The 21543-nt window shown below is 39.2% G+C and overlaps 1 protein-coding gene across 7 annotated transcripts in view; it reads left to right on the top strand.

Annotated features, from left to right (window-relative positions):
- MYBPC1 (myosin binding protein C1) overlaps window positions 1-21312 on the top strand; it is a 262117-nt gene extending 240805 nt beyond the window's left edge. For 5 of the 7 annotated variants that reach the window (XM_053716989.1, XM_053716988.1, XM_053716992.1 and 2 more), the window contains 2 exons: window positions 4589-4775; window positions 20735-21312. In XM_053716989.1, coding sequence (XP_053572964.1) covers window positions 4589-4775; window positions 20735-20835 — 288 coding nt within the window. In that variant the 3' untranslated portion in view covers window positions 20836-21312. Of the gene's footprint in view, window positions 1-4588; window positions 4776-9728; window positions 9773-11861; window positions 11902-20734 lie in introns of all 7 variants that reach the window. The other 2 variants (XM_053716987.1, XM_053716990.1) reach the window with 2 other exon arrangements.
- Window positions 21313-21543: the final 231 nt, after the last annotated feature.

Below are 21543 nucleotides of genomic sequence, written 5' to 3'. Positions count from 1 at the left end.
GAAATGTGACAGGGATATTTATTTATTTTTTGCATGCTCAGCATTGGTCGGTAATACCAAAATCAGCCCCCACCCCCACCCCTCGTGCATATTATCATTATGTTTTTATTTTCTTTATGTTAAAAATCATCTATTTATTCTTTAGGTATTCAGGTGTTAAGATATTATTTAGATGTTCAGCTAGCATAACTATTGTTTATGTGGCCTCTAAACATTAGAGGTTCTAAAGTATTTTTTTTTCTTTATTAATTTTCAAGTGCAGTGCAAACATCAAAAGAAAAGCGTACAGTTACAGTAACGTTGTTAACTTGCTTATTTCACACATTTGCTTTCATCAGTCCATAGCTGATAACCCCTTTTTCTTATTTAGTGTTGTAAATTTATTTCTGAATTTGGGCGAGGGACTCGCAACAACAAGTTTTTCAATCCCACAATGGATGAGCTTAGGAACAAGATTTACATATGCACAAATGGCTCATTTCCTATATTTTGCCTCGAGTTACTGTTTTCAGAATCCCTGGTTTAGATTATGAAAAGACTTTCATATTAAGAAAAACAAAAAAGATAGCAATACACGGATGTAACAAATAGGTGCATAAGCAAACAATATTGCAATCTATATATAACCCATTGTGAACAAGAGGGGGTAGTGTAAAGACTAATACTCGCCATATTTAATAATATGTCCTCCAGGAATTAACATATGTATATGCGGAATCAACCGCCTTACAGAACTGACAGACCTTACTGAGAGTGGCGGTAATATTTGCCGGGCATAAGTATGATAAATACTGGAAAGAAGACCTAGTCTAACTAGATAGACAAGGTTGTTAGTATGCTATAGGCGGTTCCAAATATAGCCTATCAGAATTATATGTACTTTTAGTGTGTTGGCTCAAAAACCTCTCCGCTATTACATACTAACAAGTGGTCCTAAGCATTGTTCACCTGGGGGGCACTTGTTCAAGCATAGTAACAAAAAATAGTGCAAACCTTACACAAATCAATATAAACTTGTGTAGAGAGAAGAAAAACTGGCATGTATCTGTTGAGGTAATAGATCTTACAGGGGTTGGTGTAGCCATATGCAGAGTAGACTGCCTTCCAGAGCTGCCCAACAACACTAAGGGTAACGTAAAAGTGAGTTTAGGATTAGGTATAGAAGGTCTTGTTTACTAAATAAGACCATTAGCATGAAATGTAAGGCTTCAAAAATAGCTTAACAATTATGAGTATAACATGCATAAAGCGGGGCTGCGTAAGTACCCTAATGTAAAGCTAAAACATGTGTAAGAGACATTTGAGATGTTTCAAAACATTTCACCATAGAGACCAAACCACCCTATAGCAAAGATATAAAAATGTTCAATGATACTTATCAAAATGTGTTCTTCAGCTTCGTTCACCCAAAGGGTACTTGGATACGTACAGTCCCAAAGTCCTTGGCTAGAATACCAAGCATGATAAGTCTAAGAAGTGTAATCCAAGTCTTGTCTCCTTCTCTGTTGTTTAGGCTCCCAAGCATGTGCCCCAATACGTAGCGGACTTTTGGGAGAAGTATGATTCAGTGAAGAAATTTCCCCAATCGTACTAGGTGGGAGGGATGTAGAGTTCGGGGGTTGGTGAGTTACCACAGTGGGACCACAATCTTTCAGATTCCAGGACTGCAATAGTTTGGATCCTTGCGCCACATCAGAGATTACATGAGTCTGATCTACCTTAGTAATAAAAGTTTAGTTGGGAAACCCCACCGATACTGAATGTTGTGGTATCTTAATTCCCTAGTGATATCACCAAACGCTCTCCTCTGCTGGAGCATATGTGGGGCTAGGTCAGGGAAGATCTTTAGATCAGCAAATTTTGCTGGTAAAGATAGGTTCTCTGAGTACTTGCTTTCTGTATACGTTCTTTTTACGTATAGAAGTGGAGACGTACCACTACATCTCTAGGCTGTGCAGTTGAAGGTCCTCTGACGTTAGGAACTCTATGTGCCCTGTCAATCATATTTTCTGAATTGGTAAGCGGGGCAGCCATTAGAGCAAAAAACTCAGATACTTTGAAAGGTCTGCAGCTGCGATATCTTCTGACCTATAATCTTTAAATTGTTTTGATGAGACCTGTTCTCCAAGTCAGTCAGCTTACCCTCAAGGTCAGACATTTGAATTGTAAGATTTTGTGTGTAACTAAGGAGGTTGGATTGGTCCACTACAACATCTTCCTGTTTTCTCTCAAGTGTGTCCAACTTCTCATTAGTAGTGGTTAAATCTTTCCTGAGATCCGCAATTGCAGAGGTCAGTTTTTCAGCAAAGGATTCATGATGTGAATCAAGTAGTGAATTTAGGGATTGCCGTATGAACGTTGGAGTAACTGATGTGTGATCGACATTTTGCATATCTTTAATAATCTCTTCAGTCAAAGAGTGGTGTTCTGGGCTTGAAGGGGGTGAACTTCTGTCCTCTTGGGTATATGAGGGAGAAATTAAAGTCGTATTAAAATGATCAATCACTGTACGCTTAACAGAGTTAGCGGCCTTAGCTCTCTTTTTTTGTGACTGAGACATGTTAGCTTATACAAATAGGAACAGTGTTCGTGTTGATGTTCCTAAAGCGTAGTAAAGTGGCCACAGAGAGATATGATACTGGTCCCCACGGTAGTAAGTTCAAGGTTCCCACTAGTAAAGATATGTATAGTCTCCCGATCCGTCCCCTCTTGGGAGTTAAATGATGTATTCATTTTAATAATAGTCCTTGTAGCGAAAATTCAGAGTTGTGTATTGGGAAGTAGAAGTCACATATAGGTTTTTGTAGGCCCCTTGAGTTGTAATATTATGCCTGGACACTATTTATTTCAAGATTATGTTGGAAGTCCCAAGGCGATATTCACCTTTTTGTTTACATTACTCACTTTTTAGAGCCAGGAGAGTTTTCCAGTTCCCCTCTAGTGAAAAGTCATTTAGGCTTTTATAATATATAAATGGTTGCCAGTTCTATTGCAAAACCTCTGATTCAGGTTTCCCACTTGGGTGACTAGGGCGCTACCATGCTGCAGAAACCCTATTTGTTTCGGAGGCTAAATATAAGAGGAAAGGTCGTTAGGTTACCTTTGGCTCGCTGAGAAGTTTTGCGAGCTCCGGCTAACAGTCTGCTCCAGCAGTTGTGGCCTCTTCAAATATAAAGCCCCTGTTGCAATCTCCCAAGTGTTTACACCACTCCCGGAGCTCCTCACAGTCTCCACTGTCTCTCCAAGATGGTCAGCCTAAATTGCTGTAGGGAGTGAGGTCGTCTTAGCAGTACAGAGTATCTTGCACTTGCACTTGCATGACCTCTCCACACCGAAAGAACTTTCAGATGGTGTTGCAGTTCTTCCTATTTACTCTTGTGTGTATTAAGAGGTCTAACCCATCTTAGATTAGGACTCAGGAACTTAGTCACTAGTAGGTAATAATAATAAAGCTAGATATGCTAATGGAGCTGTTAAAGAATACGTCTGCTCACTTGCCCGGCTGGCTCCGTCCCCCCTAAAGTATTTTTAAACCTAATTAATTTTAAAAAAATGCTGAAATGCTTGTGCAATGATAAATGCGGACAGCGTATAGCAAATCATGTCTGCTCGATGCTTGATAAATCAAGCCCAAAGTGTAAATGCAACAGAACTTTAATGTCTTGCAGTGCTATATTGCACTGGGCTTGTCTCTCCTTTACATCCAGAAATGCAGAGAAAAGCCCTTAGAGAAGTTGTTGAAAATTGTTAAAATTTGCCTTTTAGAATCCTGTGAAGGATCTCTCAGGGCTGGACAATCATTTTAGAGCTTTAGATTATCATGCTCTCTAACACGAAATATTGTCATACAATCGTCCTTCTTAGAATATTTTATGAAAATATTATTTTTCTTCAAATATTTGATTGATTCACCCACCAATACTAGCGCAGAAAAAGGTGACTGCAACAAAGAATAGGAGCAAATAGGTACAGATATTAGCCTCCCTGTCATATTTCAAATTGAATGGTCCTGTGGCGCAGAAATTAGCGGCACATCCCAAAAGCCGCAAAAGGTGCTCAGAAAGTCAGAAATAGATGGGAATAACACAGTTCAGTAATGGAGGGCACAATCAGTTGGCACACCAGCAGTCCAGAGACAAACAGAGCTTAGTAGTGAACAAGAACGATAAGCCAAGTAACATTTATGCAATGACTAGTTACTCAAAAATAGTCAAAAGATCACTCCTGTCATGATATATGTGATTCTTGCTTCACAATGGAAATTACAAGTTATTCCTGTTGCATTAATAGCTATGAGGAATTGCAGTTGGGCGCTTCCTTACTGTGCGCCATTTCAAGGCTTGGAGACTGCAAGTAGCCTAGAGAGGACTACTTTTTTTATTTTGGGCACTTCCATATTGTGTGTCCTGGTAAAGAGGGCAGCTTCCTTTATCTTCTCATATGACTGTAATGGTGTAAGACAACAGTGAGTCACTCAACTAAAGTTAAGAGACTGATCAGTACAACTTTTGTGTCCAGCCACAGAGCACAGTTTGAATTGCTTCTTATTTTTGAAAACATTAATTGTGTAATTTTCTGATTTTTACAGCCTAAAATTACTTGGATGAAAAACAAAGTGGTTATTATGAATGATCCCAGATACAGAATGTTTAGTAACCAGAGTGTGTGCACACTAGAAATTCGCAAGCCAAGTCCCTATGATGGTGGTACATACACATGTAAAGCTGTAAATGACTTGGGTGAAGCTGAAGTTGACTGCAAGCTGGAGGTGAAAGGTAAGGTAGCTCACTGTTTCTGATAATTGTTTCCTAGGCGATCAGCAAAGGAATTTGGATAAAGAGGGAAACACTAATACATATGCAGTTATAACTAAGGTTTTCAAAGATGAAGTGGCAAGAAAACAGAACGTCTTAAAAGTGAGAAAAATATATATTTACTACATACACCACATATCACATTCACAGTCTTCCAATTATCTACCTTGCAGGAATCTTTTTACTTTAAAGAGACATTAAACACTAAATAAATGGTAGATAGAATGATGCATTCAAAGAAAAGATTAGTCTGAGAATCACATGTAGATGTATTTTTCATTAGTTGTTAAAATATTGACAAAATAAGCGTAAAGTTTTAGGGGCATATTTATGATTGTGTGAGCAGACCTGATACGATATAGCGGATCATGTCCGCTGCACATCGATAAATGCCGACAGCATACTCTCTCAACATTTATCATTGCACCAGCAGTTCTTGTGAACTGCAGATTGGCCGCTAGCAGGGAGTGTCAATCAAACCAATTTTATTCAATAGGGTTGATTTCTGCCGATTTCTGTCCGCCGCCTCAGAGCAGGCAGACAGGTTATGGAGCAGCGTTCTTTAGACCGCTGCTTCATAACTTATGTTTCCGGCGAGCCAACATGGGGCATCAAGCTTGATAAATATGCCCCTTAGTGTCTATAAAAGAATGGGAGCTACCATGTTGTAACTTAGGTTACCTTCTCTGCTGTGGCCAATTAGGGACAGTTATAAATAGGTCACTAGAGTGTGCAGGCAATGGCTGTGTGGAATATAACAGTGTTCTGTAATTCCATTTCTAGCATAAACTGAAAAGCTCACAATTTCAGAATGGAATTACAGGAAAAGGGGACAAAATAAATAATGAAAGTATATTGAAAGGTTATTTTTATATGCAATTTATCACATGAAACCCAATATTTTTATTTTTTGTTTAAGATAGAGAATCCGATTTTAAAAAAAGGTTATTTTCTTCTATTTTAAAATTTACTTTGTTCTTTTGTTGAAATGCAGGTTATTATTATTATTATTATTATTATTATTATTATTATTATTAGTTATTTGTAGAGCGCCAACTGATTCTGCAGTGCTATAAACATAGGCGGTATATAAGGTAGCAATTATAGGAATCAAATGGCTAGAGGGCCCTCCTTAGAGTTGCACTGATATAGTCAGCTCTTGTGAAGGTGATCTGCAAGCAGTTGGGCTCTTAGTCTTACATTCTAAAGGGGTTTATTGCGGATAGCAATGGAGGAGAGGAACTGGTATTAGGAAAGGTTAGTGTAGGTTGTATGCCTCCCTGAACAGAAGAGTCTTTAGGGAATGCTTGAAGCTTTCAAAAATAGGGGAGAGTCTTGTGGAGCAAGGGAGAGAGTTCCACAAGATGGGAGCCAGTTTGGAGAAGTCATGTAAATGGGAATGTGAGGAGGTAACAAGTGAGGAGGAGAGTAGGAGGTTGTGAGCAGAGCAAAGGGGACGGGAGGTAGAGTATCTGGAGACAAGGTCTGAGATATAAAGTGGAGCAGTGCAGTTGAGGGCTTTGTATGTCAGAGTCAGAATTTTGTGTTTATTCCTGGAGGCAAGATGAAGCCAGTGAAGCGATTGGCAGAGAGGTACAGCAGATGAAGAGTGACGTGTAAGGAAGATGAGCCTGGCAGAGGCATTCATTATGAATAGTAAAGAAGCTAGATGGCAGCTAGGGAGACCAGAGAGGATGGAGTTACAGTAGTCAAGGCGGGAAAGGATGAGAGAGTGAATTAAAATCTTAGTTGTGTCTTGTGAAAGGAAATGTCTAATTCTAGAAATGTTTTTAAGGTGGAAGCGGCAGGATTTAGCCAAGGCCTGAATGTGAGGAGTGAAATAAAGATCTGAGTCAAGTGTGACCCCAAGACATCGGGCATGCGGGGTAGGGGTAATGATGGAGTTGTTGACAGTTATAGAGAGATAGGAGGTGGAGATTTTAGAAAAAAGGGGAAAATAAGGAGCTCAGATTTGGAGAGATTTAGCTTAAGGTAGTGAGAGGACATCCATGAAGAGATGTGAGAAAGAATGTTAGTGAAATGGGTTAGCAAGGAAGGAGATAGGTCTGGAACAGAGATGTAGATTTGAGTGTCGTCGGAATACAAATGATATTGAAACCCGTGGGACTTTATTAGGGAACCTAATGATGATGTGTAGATTGAGAAGAGAAGGGGACTGAGGACAGAGCCTTGCGGTACCCCAACAGAAAGTGGTAGCGGGGCAGAGGAAGCCCCAGAGAAGGCTACATTAAAGGTACGATTAGACAAGTAGGGAGAGAACCACGAGAGGTCTGTGTCACAAATGCTGAAGGATTGGAGGGTTTAGAGCAAAAGAGGGTGGACAACAGTATCAAAGGCGGCAGACAGACAGTGGCCTTTGGATTTTGCTGTAAGTAAGTCATTGGTAACCTTAACGATTGCTGTCTCTGTGGAGTGATGGGGGCGAAATTTAGATTGCAGTGGGTCAAGGAGGGAGTGTAATGTAATGGGATAGGCGTGCAGGTACTAGCTTTTAAAGAAGCTTTGAATCAAGAGGGAGTAGGGAAATAGGGTGGTAGTTGGATGGGGAAGTTGGATTGAGAACAGGTTTTTTAAGGATAGGTGTGACCAGTGCATGTTTTAGAGATGAGGAAAATATACCAGTGCTGAGCGAGAGGTTGAAAATGTGTGTGATTATAGGGGTAAGGGTAGAAGAGAGGGAGGGAAGTAGCTGTGAGGGTATGGGGTCGAGGGGACAGGAAGTGAGGTGACAGCGCAGTATAAGTGCAGAAACTTCTTCCTCAGTAACAGGGGTGAAAGAGCAAAAGGGGCAAATGCAGGTGGGTAGTCACGCAACCGTGCATGTGTCTGGGGCCCTATACGTCAACAGTTTTGCAAGAATACTTTAAACAATGTTATATGTTTGCAAGAGCAATAGATGGTAGCAGTGTGTGCTACCATGTAGTGCTCCAAACATGTGCACGCTACCTACCTAGGTATACTTTTGAATAAAGAATACCTGAAAATGACATTAAAATTTTTAAAAATTAAAAAATCTGATGCCCAAAATAAAAAGGGCATTACTGCATTAGCCTGTGTATTCAAAGAAAATAAAAATACTTTTGGAAGAAAATAATAAAAGCGATGATACCTTTAATAACTAATAGTTGATACAACTGCAAGCTTTAAGGACACTGAGGTCTCGTCGTCAGGCATTCTGATGTATAAATAAAGCAAAGTCATATCTATATACAATACAATGTAAAGTCAAAGCTACATAACAGCAAATATTCGGCTTTACATTTGTAATTTTTAAATGCATATACCTAACTACCTTACCCTGTATATTGTATATAGATATGACTGAGCTTCAGTTATACCTCAGAATGCCCGACAAAGGGACCTTAGTGTCCTAAGAATCTTGCATTTGTATCCACTATTAGTTATTAAAGTTATCACCTGTACATCACTTTTGTTATTTTCTTACAAAATTATTTTTATTTTCTTTAAGCACAAAAGAAAAATGTCTTTGAATTTTATGTTCCTTTAACACAGTTATATAAAATTATGCTGAATTGTATATTCTTTTTCTACAATTAACTGTTTATCCACTAAAAGTGGATTTAGTGGTCATGTTTAATAGAAAGATACAAATTACTAAGATGACCATATTGCTGCTTTAAAAGGGTTCTTATACAAAACATTTCTTTAAACAGCCCTGAAAACAGCCCTGACATGTATTTTTCATATGTGTCCCTTTTTAAATAATATAATAATAATATAGTCACCCTACAATATACCAATGCCGAATGTGATGTGCGTGTGAGCTAGTGCTTCTTTGGTTGGGTTTATTCTACTTATGACTGAAGATACACTTATCAAAGCCCACAGAAAAAAAGAGTTCTAGCAAAAATCATTAGAGCAAGGTTGTTCAACAAACCCATGATACCACACTTCTTACTAGAAGTAGCAGTTCCCCTCTTCTTTGTTAGTATTTCATTTTATATAGAACGGTTAGGGCAGCTGACTTGTTAAAGATTTGCTGATTTTTTTTTTAACTAATAAAATGTATAAAATATTTTCTCTGAACCTGCAAGTGAAAATACATTTTTGATGTGATCTTTTGTATGAAGAAGTTGAGCACTCCTGAGAGAATGGTTATCCAGAAGCAATGCGTGTAATACTTCAAAGAAGGTTTCTAAAATTAATTTAAAGGGACATTCCAGTCGAAATTTAAATGCACATAGATTAATTACATCTTTGAATAGAAACAAATTTGCAACATAAATGCATTAGCAAAAATGCTTCTAGTAAGAGTTATAACTGTTTTAGTGTTAACATTTTTCTCTGCACGTGCATGTAAAGCATAGCTAGATATTGTCACTGCACCCACATTTTAAATAATGCAGCTGCTCAGATCATCACTGGGGCTTGTATAATGTGAGGAATTAACAAATTGAGTCATTACCAGATGGTACAAGCACCTTAGGCTCTCTGAGCAAGTGCTGTGTTTAAAATGCTGGTGCACGGTGCATACTTAAATACACTTTTGAAACAGCTATAGCTTTTATTTGAAGCATTTTTGCTAATGCATGTATATTACAAAATTGCTTCTGTTCAATATCGAAATGCACCCATGTGATTTTCAATTTTGGCTAAAATATTCCTTTAATTCCTGAAATGTGGTTCACTTCAGTTTCTTGTAATCAACCCTATGGTCACATAGTTCAAATGTTTCCAAAGTACGCAACTCATTGTTAAACTAACAAATATGCATTTTACCATATTAAACAACTGAGAGATTGCAGAACAGAAGTGACTTCACAGGTAGGTTTTTAACATATAAGCATTTCACAAACAAACAAACAACTAATGTCAGCAGGAAATCAGTAAATAAATAATAAGTATATCAGTTGAAATGTTTTAATTCTGCAGGGTCAATAGGCGGAGAACCTTTCGACTTGTGGAAACAGAAGCAGGTTTTTGAAACCAATTTCTCAGTAGATTACTCCCTTTCACATATTCCCTGTTCATACCAGGCTATTTCTTGCATGTAAAGCTTGCATTTGTAATCTCTGAGTAGATTACAAATTATGTTTCATGGTAATCTGTCTCCATACATCTGTATGCAGAGATTACAACATGAACAGATTGAACTAAATAATCCATAATAACTGCATAATTTTGTTGGATATAAAGAGAGAAACTTGTGTTTTCATTTAAAATGACTTAGAGAATAAATGTGTCACTGACAATTATATACAAATAAAGTGGATTAATATACATACCTTAGGTTTTATTATTTTGAAATGTATTTGTATGAATGTGCTTATCCAGGACATTTTCTATTTGGCTGTTTGTTTATTCCACTTTCCCCTCCAATTCCATAGAATAAGGAATAGAAAGATACCATTTAAGCTGTGTGCCAATAGAGCTGACGTAGACAGGGCACAGATATTATTAGAACCAAAACATTCCGAGCCAGCACTACAGCAGAATGCCAGCACATAGAATGGTTTTGCATTATTCCTCTCTAAATGAATCAAACAGTAGCTTTGTTTTGGCAAATCTGGTCAGCATCACAGCTCACTATCCAACAATGAAGCAGAAAGTACATGGCAGTCATTCAGAGATGAGATTGTGTAATGAGAATGTGCAAAAGATTAAAGGGACTGTAAAGTTTAAATTAAAGTTAATAGGATTGGATAGAACATGGAATTTTAAACAACTTTCCCATGTACTTAAATTTATCTTAGTTCGAATGGTTTCTGATCCATTGTTAGAGAGTAATCCTGGTTGAGTTCAGGAGCGTGCACATGCCTTTAGCCACCTGGCAGCAGTGTTTGCAACAATGTTTATAGCAATGTTATACATTGTTACAAACACTCCTGCCATTGCTTAAAGGGACATTCTAGTCAAAGATAAACTTTCATGATTCAGATAGGGCATGTCATTTTAAACAATTTTCCAATTTACTTTTAACATCAATTTTGCTTTGTTTGCTTGGTATTCTTAGTTGAAAGCTAAGCCTTGTTAGGCTCATATGCTAATTTCTAAGCCCTTGAAGGCCACCTCTTATCTGAATGATTCACAGTTTTTCACAACTAGAGGGCGCTAGTTCATGTGTGCCATATAGATAGCATTGTGCTCCCGCCAGTGGAGTTACCTAGGAGTCGGCACTGATTGGCTAAAATGCAAGCGCACAAGAGCGCAAAATATCGCTTTTGTGCAATGCTGAATTCCGGCAGCGGATTGCTGGGGTGGACGGGTGTGAATATGTCCGCCCTAGCTTTATATATTCATCAATCATAATTAATTACCATATGAAGCTCAGAAAAACATATTCACATACTATCTAAGGTATGATTTATTAACCTCACACTTTATTTGTACATGAAATTACAATGTCACTTATCAGTGTTTTATTTTATTGTGACTATTGGCATTACTGTTAATTAAAACATCTTGAGTTAAAGAGAAGCTGCTACTACGATGGGCAACTACTAATGATGATCTTGCAGACAAGTAAGGTAATGCTACTGGTCTGCTACAAATGTCTGCTTTATTCCTGAAAAAAAAAATTGTGTTTTCTGTCTTACAATGAATATAATTTGCCATATGTGTATCATATCACCCTTATGATTTCTGCTAATTATATTTTAATGTATAGTGCCACATATATAGTATATATATATGTGTGTGTGTATATATAGATAATGTATGCATTGTCTGAGTATACATTGTATATATACACTATTGTGCTTGTGTTTCCTATTTACAATATTTATTTGTGTGTGTGAATATTGTGATAAATAGTCTTGCTTATTTTAAAAACAAAACAGAGGTTTATCTACCAGCTTGTGTGGATTATTAATACTCTCATTTATTAATGTTATTTATGAAATGTCCTTTTCCTTTGGCAATCATTTCATATGGCTTCAGCACCCCATACATTTGGCATAACTAAAGGTTTAAACCAAGCTGACATGACATCCCTTGCCATGCAGTAGTTAATATCTTGTATTAGCTTCTATATATGTTCATTACTTCTCTTTCTCTCTCCCTTAGTTGCACAATAAGGAATTTTGAATGTGTATTGTCATCTAAGGTAAGCTTTCATATGGTTTTGGCATATGAAGCTTATGTTTGTCATTGCATATCAAATGTTATCAACATGCAATAACATGGTAACTCTAACTTCTTTATCACCACATCTCAATGAAATAATACTTACTAATTTCTCATCCCAGTCCCCTTCCGGTGCTCTTAAACCTTAAGTTCTTCTCTAACAGTTCCTACATAAGATACCTGATGGCCATGCAAAATGGCTGACACCATTCAGGTAATCTTATAGCTAGCTCTGTAAATAGCCTGTATGTGGTCATCATTAATATTATTACAAATAGGTTTCATTTCTCATTCATTTTCAAATTTTCAGTAAAGAATATGAAGTATACAGAAAATGTGGATTAAACACAGAGGTCAAAGAACATTAAATTATGTATAAAGGAAAATAGTAAATGTATTTATTTGTAGGTTTTTTGAGGGCCCCCTTTATGTGAAGTAATTAGCATTTTACTAATGTGTTGCTTTCATTACAAATTATGTGTTTTACAATATCCTGTCTCATAGTTTTTGTTTAATCTCATTCAACTAATCATGTCTATTTTGATTTATTGTTTCCTCCAAATTCCTTTGGAACAAAATCCTGACCACTAGGAATGCTTCTTACTTAAAAATGGCCTAATTTCTTCTAAGATATCAAAAGGCAAAATATTATGATATAGAGCATACATCTTAGGTTATTAAAATGGTTAATCTATTGGACTAGACTCATATACTGCTTCAAATCAGTCTTAAATCCCATTCTAGGTCATTGTAGGCATAAGATAACAATGCCAGAGAAAGAGAGGCTGGATATAAAATGCAAAAAAGATTTATACAACCATTTGGATTTACAAAAATAAAACATTTAACTAAATAAGTTGGCAAAAAACTAATAAAAGATGGGGAAAGCATGTTGAGTAAGAAGATTATACAGATATAATCATACAAGTGATGATTATAATTATAGGAGCAAAACTTAATATCAGCATTCTTCTCTAGTACAAAATCTAAACCAGTGAAACTATAACTCTTCTAGTTGAAATACTGTGTTAGTTAAGACAGTACATGGCCAATCAGAAGATGTACCACCAACTGTATTGAGAAAAAGCAGAAATGCTCAGCTGATTAGGGCTAATGTTAAGATTGCACATAAACTGTTGTGCTGTCATGTATTTATTTAATTTAGAATGTAATACTTTGGGCCCCATCCGATATGCAGCGTCGCCCGCAAAAGCCGGCGTCGACGGTTTTTGCGCGGGTTTGGTATCCTATATACAGCGCCGCATATAAATGTGGCGCGTATATATTTCAACTGTCGGACGTAGTTTTTTCCCCCATAGACTAACATATAAAGCCTGCGCAATTTGGTATCCAATATCCAGTGCAAGGCCTTATGTGGCGAAAATGGAGAAAACTTACTTCATTTTCACCTCCCCATAAAATGCACCTGTAGCAGGCCTTGCGCTAAGTATGGGAGCACCGTAACTCCCTAAAATGCCTACAAAAAAAACCTAACATCTAACGCATGCGCAATGTCTATCTGCCTGTCAACCGCAATCCCCCACCGCAGTACCTAATAAAGTGTTTAACCCCTAAACCGATGCTCCCGGACCCCACCGCCACCTACATTAAATGTATTAACCCCTAATCTGACCCCTCTACACCGCCGCCACCTACATTAAATGTATTAACCGCTAATCTGACCCCCTACACCACCGCCACCTACATTAAATGTATTAACCTCTAATCTGACTCCCCTACACCGCCGCCACCTACATTAAATGTATTAACCTCTAATCTGAGCCCCCTACACCGCCGCCACCTACATTAAATGTATTAACCCCTAATATGACCCCCCTAGACCGCCGCCACCTACATTAAATATATTAACCTCTAATCTGATCCCCCTACACCGCCGCCACCTCCATAAAATATATTACCCCCTAAACCTAAGTTTAACCCTAACACCCCCTAACTTAATTATTATTTAAATAAATCTAAATAATATTAATATTATTAACTAAATTATTCCTATTTAAAACTAAATACTTACCTATAAAATAAACCCTAAGATAGCTACAATATAATTAATAATTACATTGTAGCTATTTTAGGATTTATATTTATTTTACAGACAACTTTGTATTTATTTTAATTAGGTACAATTGCTATTAAATAGTTAATAACTATTTAATAGCTACCTAGTTAAAATAATTACAAAATTACCTGTAAAAATAAATCCTAATCTAAGTTACAAATACACCTAACACTACACCTTCAATAAATTAATTAAATAAATTAACTACAATTATCTAAAATAAAATACAATTAAATAAACTATATTACAAAAAAAACCCACTAAATTACAAAAAATAAAAAAATATTACAAGAAGTTTAATCTAATTACACCTAATCTAAACCCCCTAATAAAATAAAAAGCCCCACAAAATAATAAAATTCCCTATCCTAAACTAAATTACAAATAGCCCTTAAAAGGGCCTTTTGCGGGGCATTGCCCCAAAGTAATCAGCTCTTTTACCAGCCCTTAAAAGGGCTATTTGCGGGGCATTGCCCCAAAGTAACATTACAACCCACCACCCACACACCCCTACTCTAAAACCCACCCGATCCCCCCTTAAATAAACCTAACACTACCCCATTGAAGATTACCCTACCTTGAGCCGTCTTCACCCAGCCGGGCACCGATGGGGCAGAAGAGGACATCCGGAACGGCAGAAGTGTTCATCCGATCGGGGCAGAAGAGGTCCTCCATCCGGCAGAAGTCTTCATCCAAGCGGCATCTTCTATCTTCATCCTTCCGGCGATGAGCGGCTCCATCTTGAAGACCTCCGGCGCGGAACATCCTTCTTGGCCGAAGACTACCCGACAGATGGCTGGTCCTTTAAATGACGTCATCCAAGATGGCGTCCCTTGAATTCCGATTGGCTGATAGGATTCTATCAGCCAATCGGAATTAAGATATGAAAAATCTGATTGGTTGATTTAATCAGCCAATCAGATTGAAGTTCAATCCGATTGGCTGATTGGATCAGCCAATAGAATACGTTGCATTCTATTGGCTGATCGAATCACCCAATCGGATTGAACTTCAATCCGATTGGCTGATTAAATCAACCAATCGGATTTTTCATACCTTAATTCCTAATGGCTGATAGAATCCTATCAGCCAATCGGAATTCGAGGGACATCTTGGATGACGTCATTTAAAGGACCAGCCATTCGTCGGGTAGTCGTCGGCCGAGAAGGATGTTCCGCACCGGAGGTCTTCAAGATGGAGCCGCTCATCGCCGGAAGGATGAAGATAGAAGTTGCTGCTTGGATGAAGACTTCTGCCGGATGGAGGACCTCTTCTGCCCCGATCGGATGAAGACTTCTGCCTGTCCGGATGTCCTCTTCTGCCCCATCGGTGCCTGGCTGGGTGAAGATGGCTCAAGGTAGGGTGATCTTCAATGGGGTAGTGTTAGGTTTATTTAAGGGGGGATCGGGTGGGTTTTAGAGTAGGGGTGTGTGGGTGGTGGGTTGTAATGTTGGGGGGTATTGTATTTCTTTTTTTTACAGGTAAAAGAGCTGATTACTTTGGGGCAATGCCCCGCAAAAAGCCCTTTTAAGGGCTGGTAAAAGAGCTGATTACTTTGGGGCAATGCCCCGCAAAAGGCCCTTTTAAGGGCTATTTGTAATTTAGTTTAGTATAGGGAATTTCATTATTTTGGGGGCTTTTTTATTTTATTAGGGGGCTTAGATTATGTGTAATTAGATTAAACTTCTTGTAATATTTTTTTATTTTTTGTAATTTAGTGTTTGTTTTTTTTGTAATATAGTTTAGTTTATTTAATTGTATTTTATTTTAGATAATTGAAGTTAGTTTATTTAATTAATATATTGATAGTGTAGTGTTAGGTGTATTTGTAACTTAGGTTAGGATTTATTTTTCAGGTAATTTTGTAATTATTTTAACTAGGTAGCTATTAAGTAGTTATTAACTATTTAATAGCTATTGTACCTAGCTAAAATAAATACAAAGTTACCTGTAAAATAAATATAAATCCTAAAATAGCTACAATGTAATTATTAATTATATTGTAGCTATCTTAGGGTTTATTTTATAGGTAAGTATTTAGTTTTAAATAGGAATAATCTAGTTAATTATAATAATAATATTATTTAGATTTATTTAAATAATAATTAAGTTAGGGGGTGTTAGGGTTAGACTTAGGTTTAGGGGGTAATATATTTAATGTAGGTGGCGGCGGTGTAGGGGGTCAGATTAGAGGTTACTATATTTTAAGTAGGTGGCGGCGGTGTAGGGGGGTCAGATTAGGGGTTAATACATTTAATGTAGGTGGCGGCGGTGTAGGGGGGTCAGATTAGGGGTTATAAATTTAATGTAGGTGGCGGCGGTGTAGGGGGGTCAGATTAGGGGTTAATAATTTAAATGTAGGTGGCGGCAGTGTAGGGGGTCAGATTAGGGGTTAATAAATTTAATGTAGGTGGCGGCGGGGTCCGGGAGCGGTGGTTTAGGGGTGAAACACTTTATTTTTGGTGCGGCGGGGTCCGGGAGCAGCGGTTTAGGGGTTAATACTAGGATAGGTTTATTGCGGTGTGGGCTATGGCGGTTTAGGGGTTAATAATTAGGCTTATTGCGTTGTGGGGGGTTGTCGGTCTAGGGGTTAATACATTTATTATTAGGAGTGAGAGGGGGGATTGCGGATAGAGGGGTATACATATTGGGCTATTTTTGGGAGGCGTGCTAGACAGCTACGGGATATTTAATACTTTAGTTAGTTTTTTTAGGCGCCGGCAGTTTCTAAAGTGCCGTAAGTCACTGGCGACTACAGAAATTTGTAGTTACGCTCATTTCTGGACATCGCTAGTTTGTCCGACTTACGGCACTTTAGCAACTGCCGGCGGGGTATATGTAATACCCCGATGTGCAAGGTAAAACTACGGGCGACACGGGTTACCTCGCTTGCGCTGAAAACTACGCCGTATATCGGATCGCCCTTTATCTTAATGACCTATAGTCATTGCAGTGTCTATTAGACTCAACACTACAATAAAAAAATTGTAATGATTAAATGAACGTTTTTAAAAGTTGTACAAAACAATTCAAATTGCACTTTTTTCCTATAATTCCTAATTCAATAGACTCTTCAACATCTTATTTTGAATTAAAAAAATATAAATGACATTGAAACTTTTTCTGTGACCTCTGTATGTCTAAAATTAATCATTATTATGTTTGTTAAATTTTGAAAATCTTTAATAAAAATAATTTTAAAAATGAACAAAAAAATTTAGTAAAGCAAACCAAAATTGAACTAGAGAAAAAAATATTTGACTCAAGCAAAACCTTTAAAGTGACAAAAAAATGAACACTGTAGCCTTTTAGGTATATATATCCTTTAATATAAAAGGCCAAGTGTGTTTGTCCGAAGCTGTCATGCGCAGTAGAGACTGCGCAAGGACAAACACACCTGGCCTTCAACAGAGTTTAGACTGACCTGACATCTACTGGGTGTGAGGGGGCGTGACGCGGGCAGGTCCGGGTGTGGCGCGGACGGGGCATGGCACGGGCGGGGCTGGGCGGGACCGGCCGGCGGACTGAGAGAGGCAAGAGCTCTAAAGAGAGGGAATAGAGAGAGAGCAAAAGAGGGGGGATAGAGAGAGCAAAAGAGAGGGGGAGGGAGAGCAAAAGAAAGGGGGAAAGAGAGAGAGCAAAAGAGGGGAGATAGAGCAAAAGAGAGGGGGGAGAAAGGGGAGAGAGAAAGCCACAGAGAGGGGAGAGAGAGCAAAAGAGAGGGGGAGAGCACAAAAGAGGGGAGTGAGAGACAGAGAGAGAGCAAAAAAGAGAGGGGGAAAGAGGGGGGAGAGAGAGCAAAAGGGGGGAGAGAGCACAAAAGAGGGTAGAGAGAGCGCAAAAGAGAGGGGGAAGAGAGGGGGAGGAAGAGTGAGAGCAAAATAGAGGGGAGAGAGAATATAAGAGAGGGGGAGAGAGAGAGCATAAGAGAGGGGGGAGAGAGAGCATAAGAGAGGGGGAGAGAAAGAACAAAAGAGAGGGAGAGAGAGAGCAAAAGTGAGGGGGAAAGAGATCAAAATAAAGCAGAGAGAGAGAGCAAAAGAGGGGGTAGAGAGAGCAAAAGTGAGGGGGAGAAAGAGTAAAAGAGAGGGGAAAGAGAGAGCAAAAGAGATGGGGAGGGAGAGCAAAAGAAAGGGGGAGAGAGAGCAAAAGAGGGGAGATAGAGCAAAAGAGAGGGAGAGAGACAGCAAAAGAGAGGGGGAGAAAGGGGAGAGAGCAAAAGAGAGGGGGAGAGCGCAAAAGAGGGGAGTGAGAGACAGAGAGAGAGAGAGAGGGGGGGGAAAGGGGGGAGAGAGAGAAAAAGAGAGGGGATAGAGAGAGAGCAAAAGAGCAAGGGAGAGAGAGAGCAAAAGAGAGGGGGAGAGCGCAAAAGAAAGGGGGGAGAGAGAGAGCAAAAGAAAGGGGAGAGAGAACAAAAGAGAGGGAGGAGAGAGCAAATGAGGGGAGTGAGAGACAGAGAGAGAGAGCACAAAAGAGAGGGGGAAAGAGGGGGGAGAGAGAGCAAAAGAGAGGGGAGAGAGAGAAAGCAAAAGAGCAGGGGAGAGAGAGTAAAAGAGAGAGGGGAGAGCGCAAAAGAGAGGGGAGAGAGAGCATAAGAGAGGGAGAGAGAGAGAGCATAAGAGAGGGGGAGAGAGAGAGCAAAAGGGAGGGAGAGAGAGAGCAAAAGTGAGGGGGTAAAGAGAGCAAAAGACGGGGGTAGAGAGAGCAAAAGAGAGGGGGAGAAAGAGCATAAGAGAGGGGGAGAGAGAGAGCATAAGAGAGGGGGAGAGAGAGAACAAAAGGGAGGGAGAGAGAGAGCAAAAGTGAGGGGGTAAAGAGAGCAAAAGAAAGCAGAGAGAGGGAGAGCAAAAGAGGGGGGTAGAGAGAGCAAAAGAGAGGGGGAGAAAGAGCAAAAGAGAGGGGGAAGATAGGGGTGAGGAAGAGAGAGAGCAAAAGAGAGGGGAGAGAGAGCAAAAGAGAGGGGTAGAGAGAGCATAAGAGAGGGGGAGAGAGAGAGCATAAGAGAGGGGGGGAGAGAGAGCAAAAGGGAGGGAGAGAGAGAGCAAAAGTGAGGGGGTAAAGAGAGCAAAATAAAGCAGAGAGAGGGAGAGCAAAAGAGGGGGGTAGAGAGAGCAAAAGAGACGGGGAGAAAGAGCAAAAGAGAGGGGATAGAGAGAGCAAAAGAGATGGGGAGGGAGAGCAAAAGAAAGGGGGGGAGAGAGAGAGAGCAAAAGAGGGGAAATAGAGCAAAAGAGAGGGAGAGAGACAGCAAAAGAGAGGGGAAGAAAGGGGAGAGAGCAAAAGAGAGGGGGGAGAGCGCAAAAGAGGGGAGTGAGAGACATAGAGAGAGAGAGCACAAAAGAGAGGGGGGAAAGAGGGGGAGAGAGAGCAAAAGAGAGGGGAGAGAGAGCAAAAGAGAGGGAGAGAGCGAGTAAAAGAGAGGGGGAGAGACAGCAAAAGAGAGGGGGAAAGAGAGCAAAAGAAAGGAGAGAGAGCAAAAGAGGGCGGTAGAGAGAGTAAAAGAGGGGGGAGAGAGAGAGCAAAAGAGGGGGAGAGAGAGAGCAAAAAGACGGGGAGAGAGAGCTAAAGAGAGGGGGAGAGAGACATCAAAATAGAGGGGGAGAGCGAGCAAAAGAGAGGGGAAAGAGAGAGAGCAAAAGAGAGGGGGAGAGAGAGCAAAAGAGAGGGGGAGAGACAGCAAAAGAGAGGGGGGAGAGAGACAACAAAAGAGAGGGGGAGTGAGACAGCAAAAGAGAGGGGGAAATAGCAAAAGAAAGGGAAGAGAGAGAGGAAAAACGAGGGGGAGAGAGAGGATAAAAGAGGGGGGAGATAGAGAGGGAAAAAAGAGGGGGGAGAGAGAGAGGAAAAAAGAGGGGGGAGAGAGAGAGGAAAAAAGAGGGGGGAGAGAGAGAGCAAAAGAGGGGGGGAGAGAGAAAGCATTAGAGAGGAGGGAGAGAGAGCAAAAGAGAGTGGGAAATAGAGAGCAAAAGAGAGGGAGAGAGACAGCAAAAGAGAGGGGGAGAGAGAGAGCGCAAAAAAGAGGGAGGAAAAGAGAGGGGGAGAGAGAGAGCAAAAGAGAGGGGGAGAGAGAGAGAAAAAGAGAGGGGAGAGAGAGAGAGCAGTAGAGGGGGAGAGAGAGAGCAGAAGAGAGGGGGAGAGAGAGAGCAAAAGAGAGGGGGAGAGAGCAAAAGAGAGGGGGGATAGAGAGAGCAAGGGGTGGAACTGCTGTGTTGCAAAAAATGGCCTGTGTTCACGGGCTTTAGGACTAATATATATATATATATATATATATATATATATATATACAGTATACACACAACTATATGGAATAAATTTTCACTTTGATTGAAGGCAAGAGCTCTCTTTGGCTTTTATATATATATATATATATATATATATATATATATATATATATAAAGGCAAGTGTAATTTTTCTGTCCCTTTAATTAGGCTAGCTACTGTGGTGAGTACCTCTTGAGAAACCTTAATAGCAAGAAGCCCAATAACCTATTGAATAGTTACTGAAGAACGTATTCACCTACCCCTAAATATACATAATTTTAAGAAAGTTAAATGTTATCTTAGATGGAATGAAAAAAATAACAAAAAAAAACAAATAGAACCAAAGTCTACAATGTGCACATCATACATTAGTTTATAATTTCATATTCAAAGCCACCAGCATTGTGAGCCAAGCGAGGCAGACAAGACTATGAAATATAATCCTGCCTCTAATACTTGTCTTTTTGATTTATAGGTGGACTTCCATTTTTTCGCCTTCTCATGCAAGGTGTGCCTTTGCCTGTCATTGATTCTTACATTCGAGAGTTGAACGCAAGTAAGCAGGAGAGACCATGAGCAAGTCCAGAATCAGCTGTTGCGCTATTGTGTTGGAGTCTGGGCACTGTGAAACCGTTCTGATAGTGAATCTCTAAAGTGTAGTCATTTTCTGCTATATTTTTCTTTGTTAAAAATAAAATTCTTGCATGAGGGATAAAAAAAATATGCTTTACAAGGTTCCACTTGTTTGTGTTTTGCTTAGAGCTTTTAAACAGTACATTTCCAACATGAATGATAAAAAAATCCTAACATGAAGTGGTAGAATACTTGTTTGGCTACAAAGTTATAGCTACTGCAATAAGGCAGAATCATAAAAATACCATTGATGTACAACTGCCGTCACATCACATTTTGTTTTTTTTATTCTAAGCAGGTCTGTTCATTTATTTTATTGCATTGTCCAGCTATTTGTTCACTTTGATTTTACTGGATTAAAAACTGTAAAAGAATGTTATGTCATTCAAATGTATAATAAACAAGAAAGAGTTTTCCATCGCTTACTGATCTGTCATTATTCTGCTATGATTAAACTGTATTCACTAGCCCTATACATCATTTGTACAATACAAAGTATTCTCATTGCACTTGTGATACTTGTTTATCTAAATCAGGGTTCCTCAAACCTTTTTTCCCCAAGGCCCAGTGGCATGAAAACGCATACCTTTGCGACCCTATATTTATGTTTGGTCTGAAAATTTCTGAAGTAATAAACAACAAGATAGCTGC

The sequence above is a fragment of the Bombina bombina genome, chromosome 6 (genome assembly GCF_027579735.1).
Source record: "Bombina bombina isolate aBomBom1 chromosome 6, aBomBom1.pri, whole genome shotgun sequence".
Taxonomy (NCBI): Eukaryota; Metazoa; Chordata; class Amphibia; order Anura; family Bombinatoridae; genus Bombina; species Bombina bombina.
Note: the sequence above shows the minus strand (reverse complement) of the source record. Positions and strands in the feature narration are given on the sequence as shown.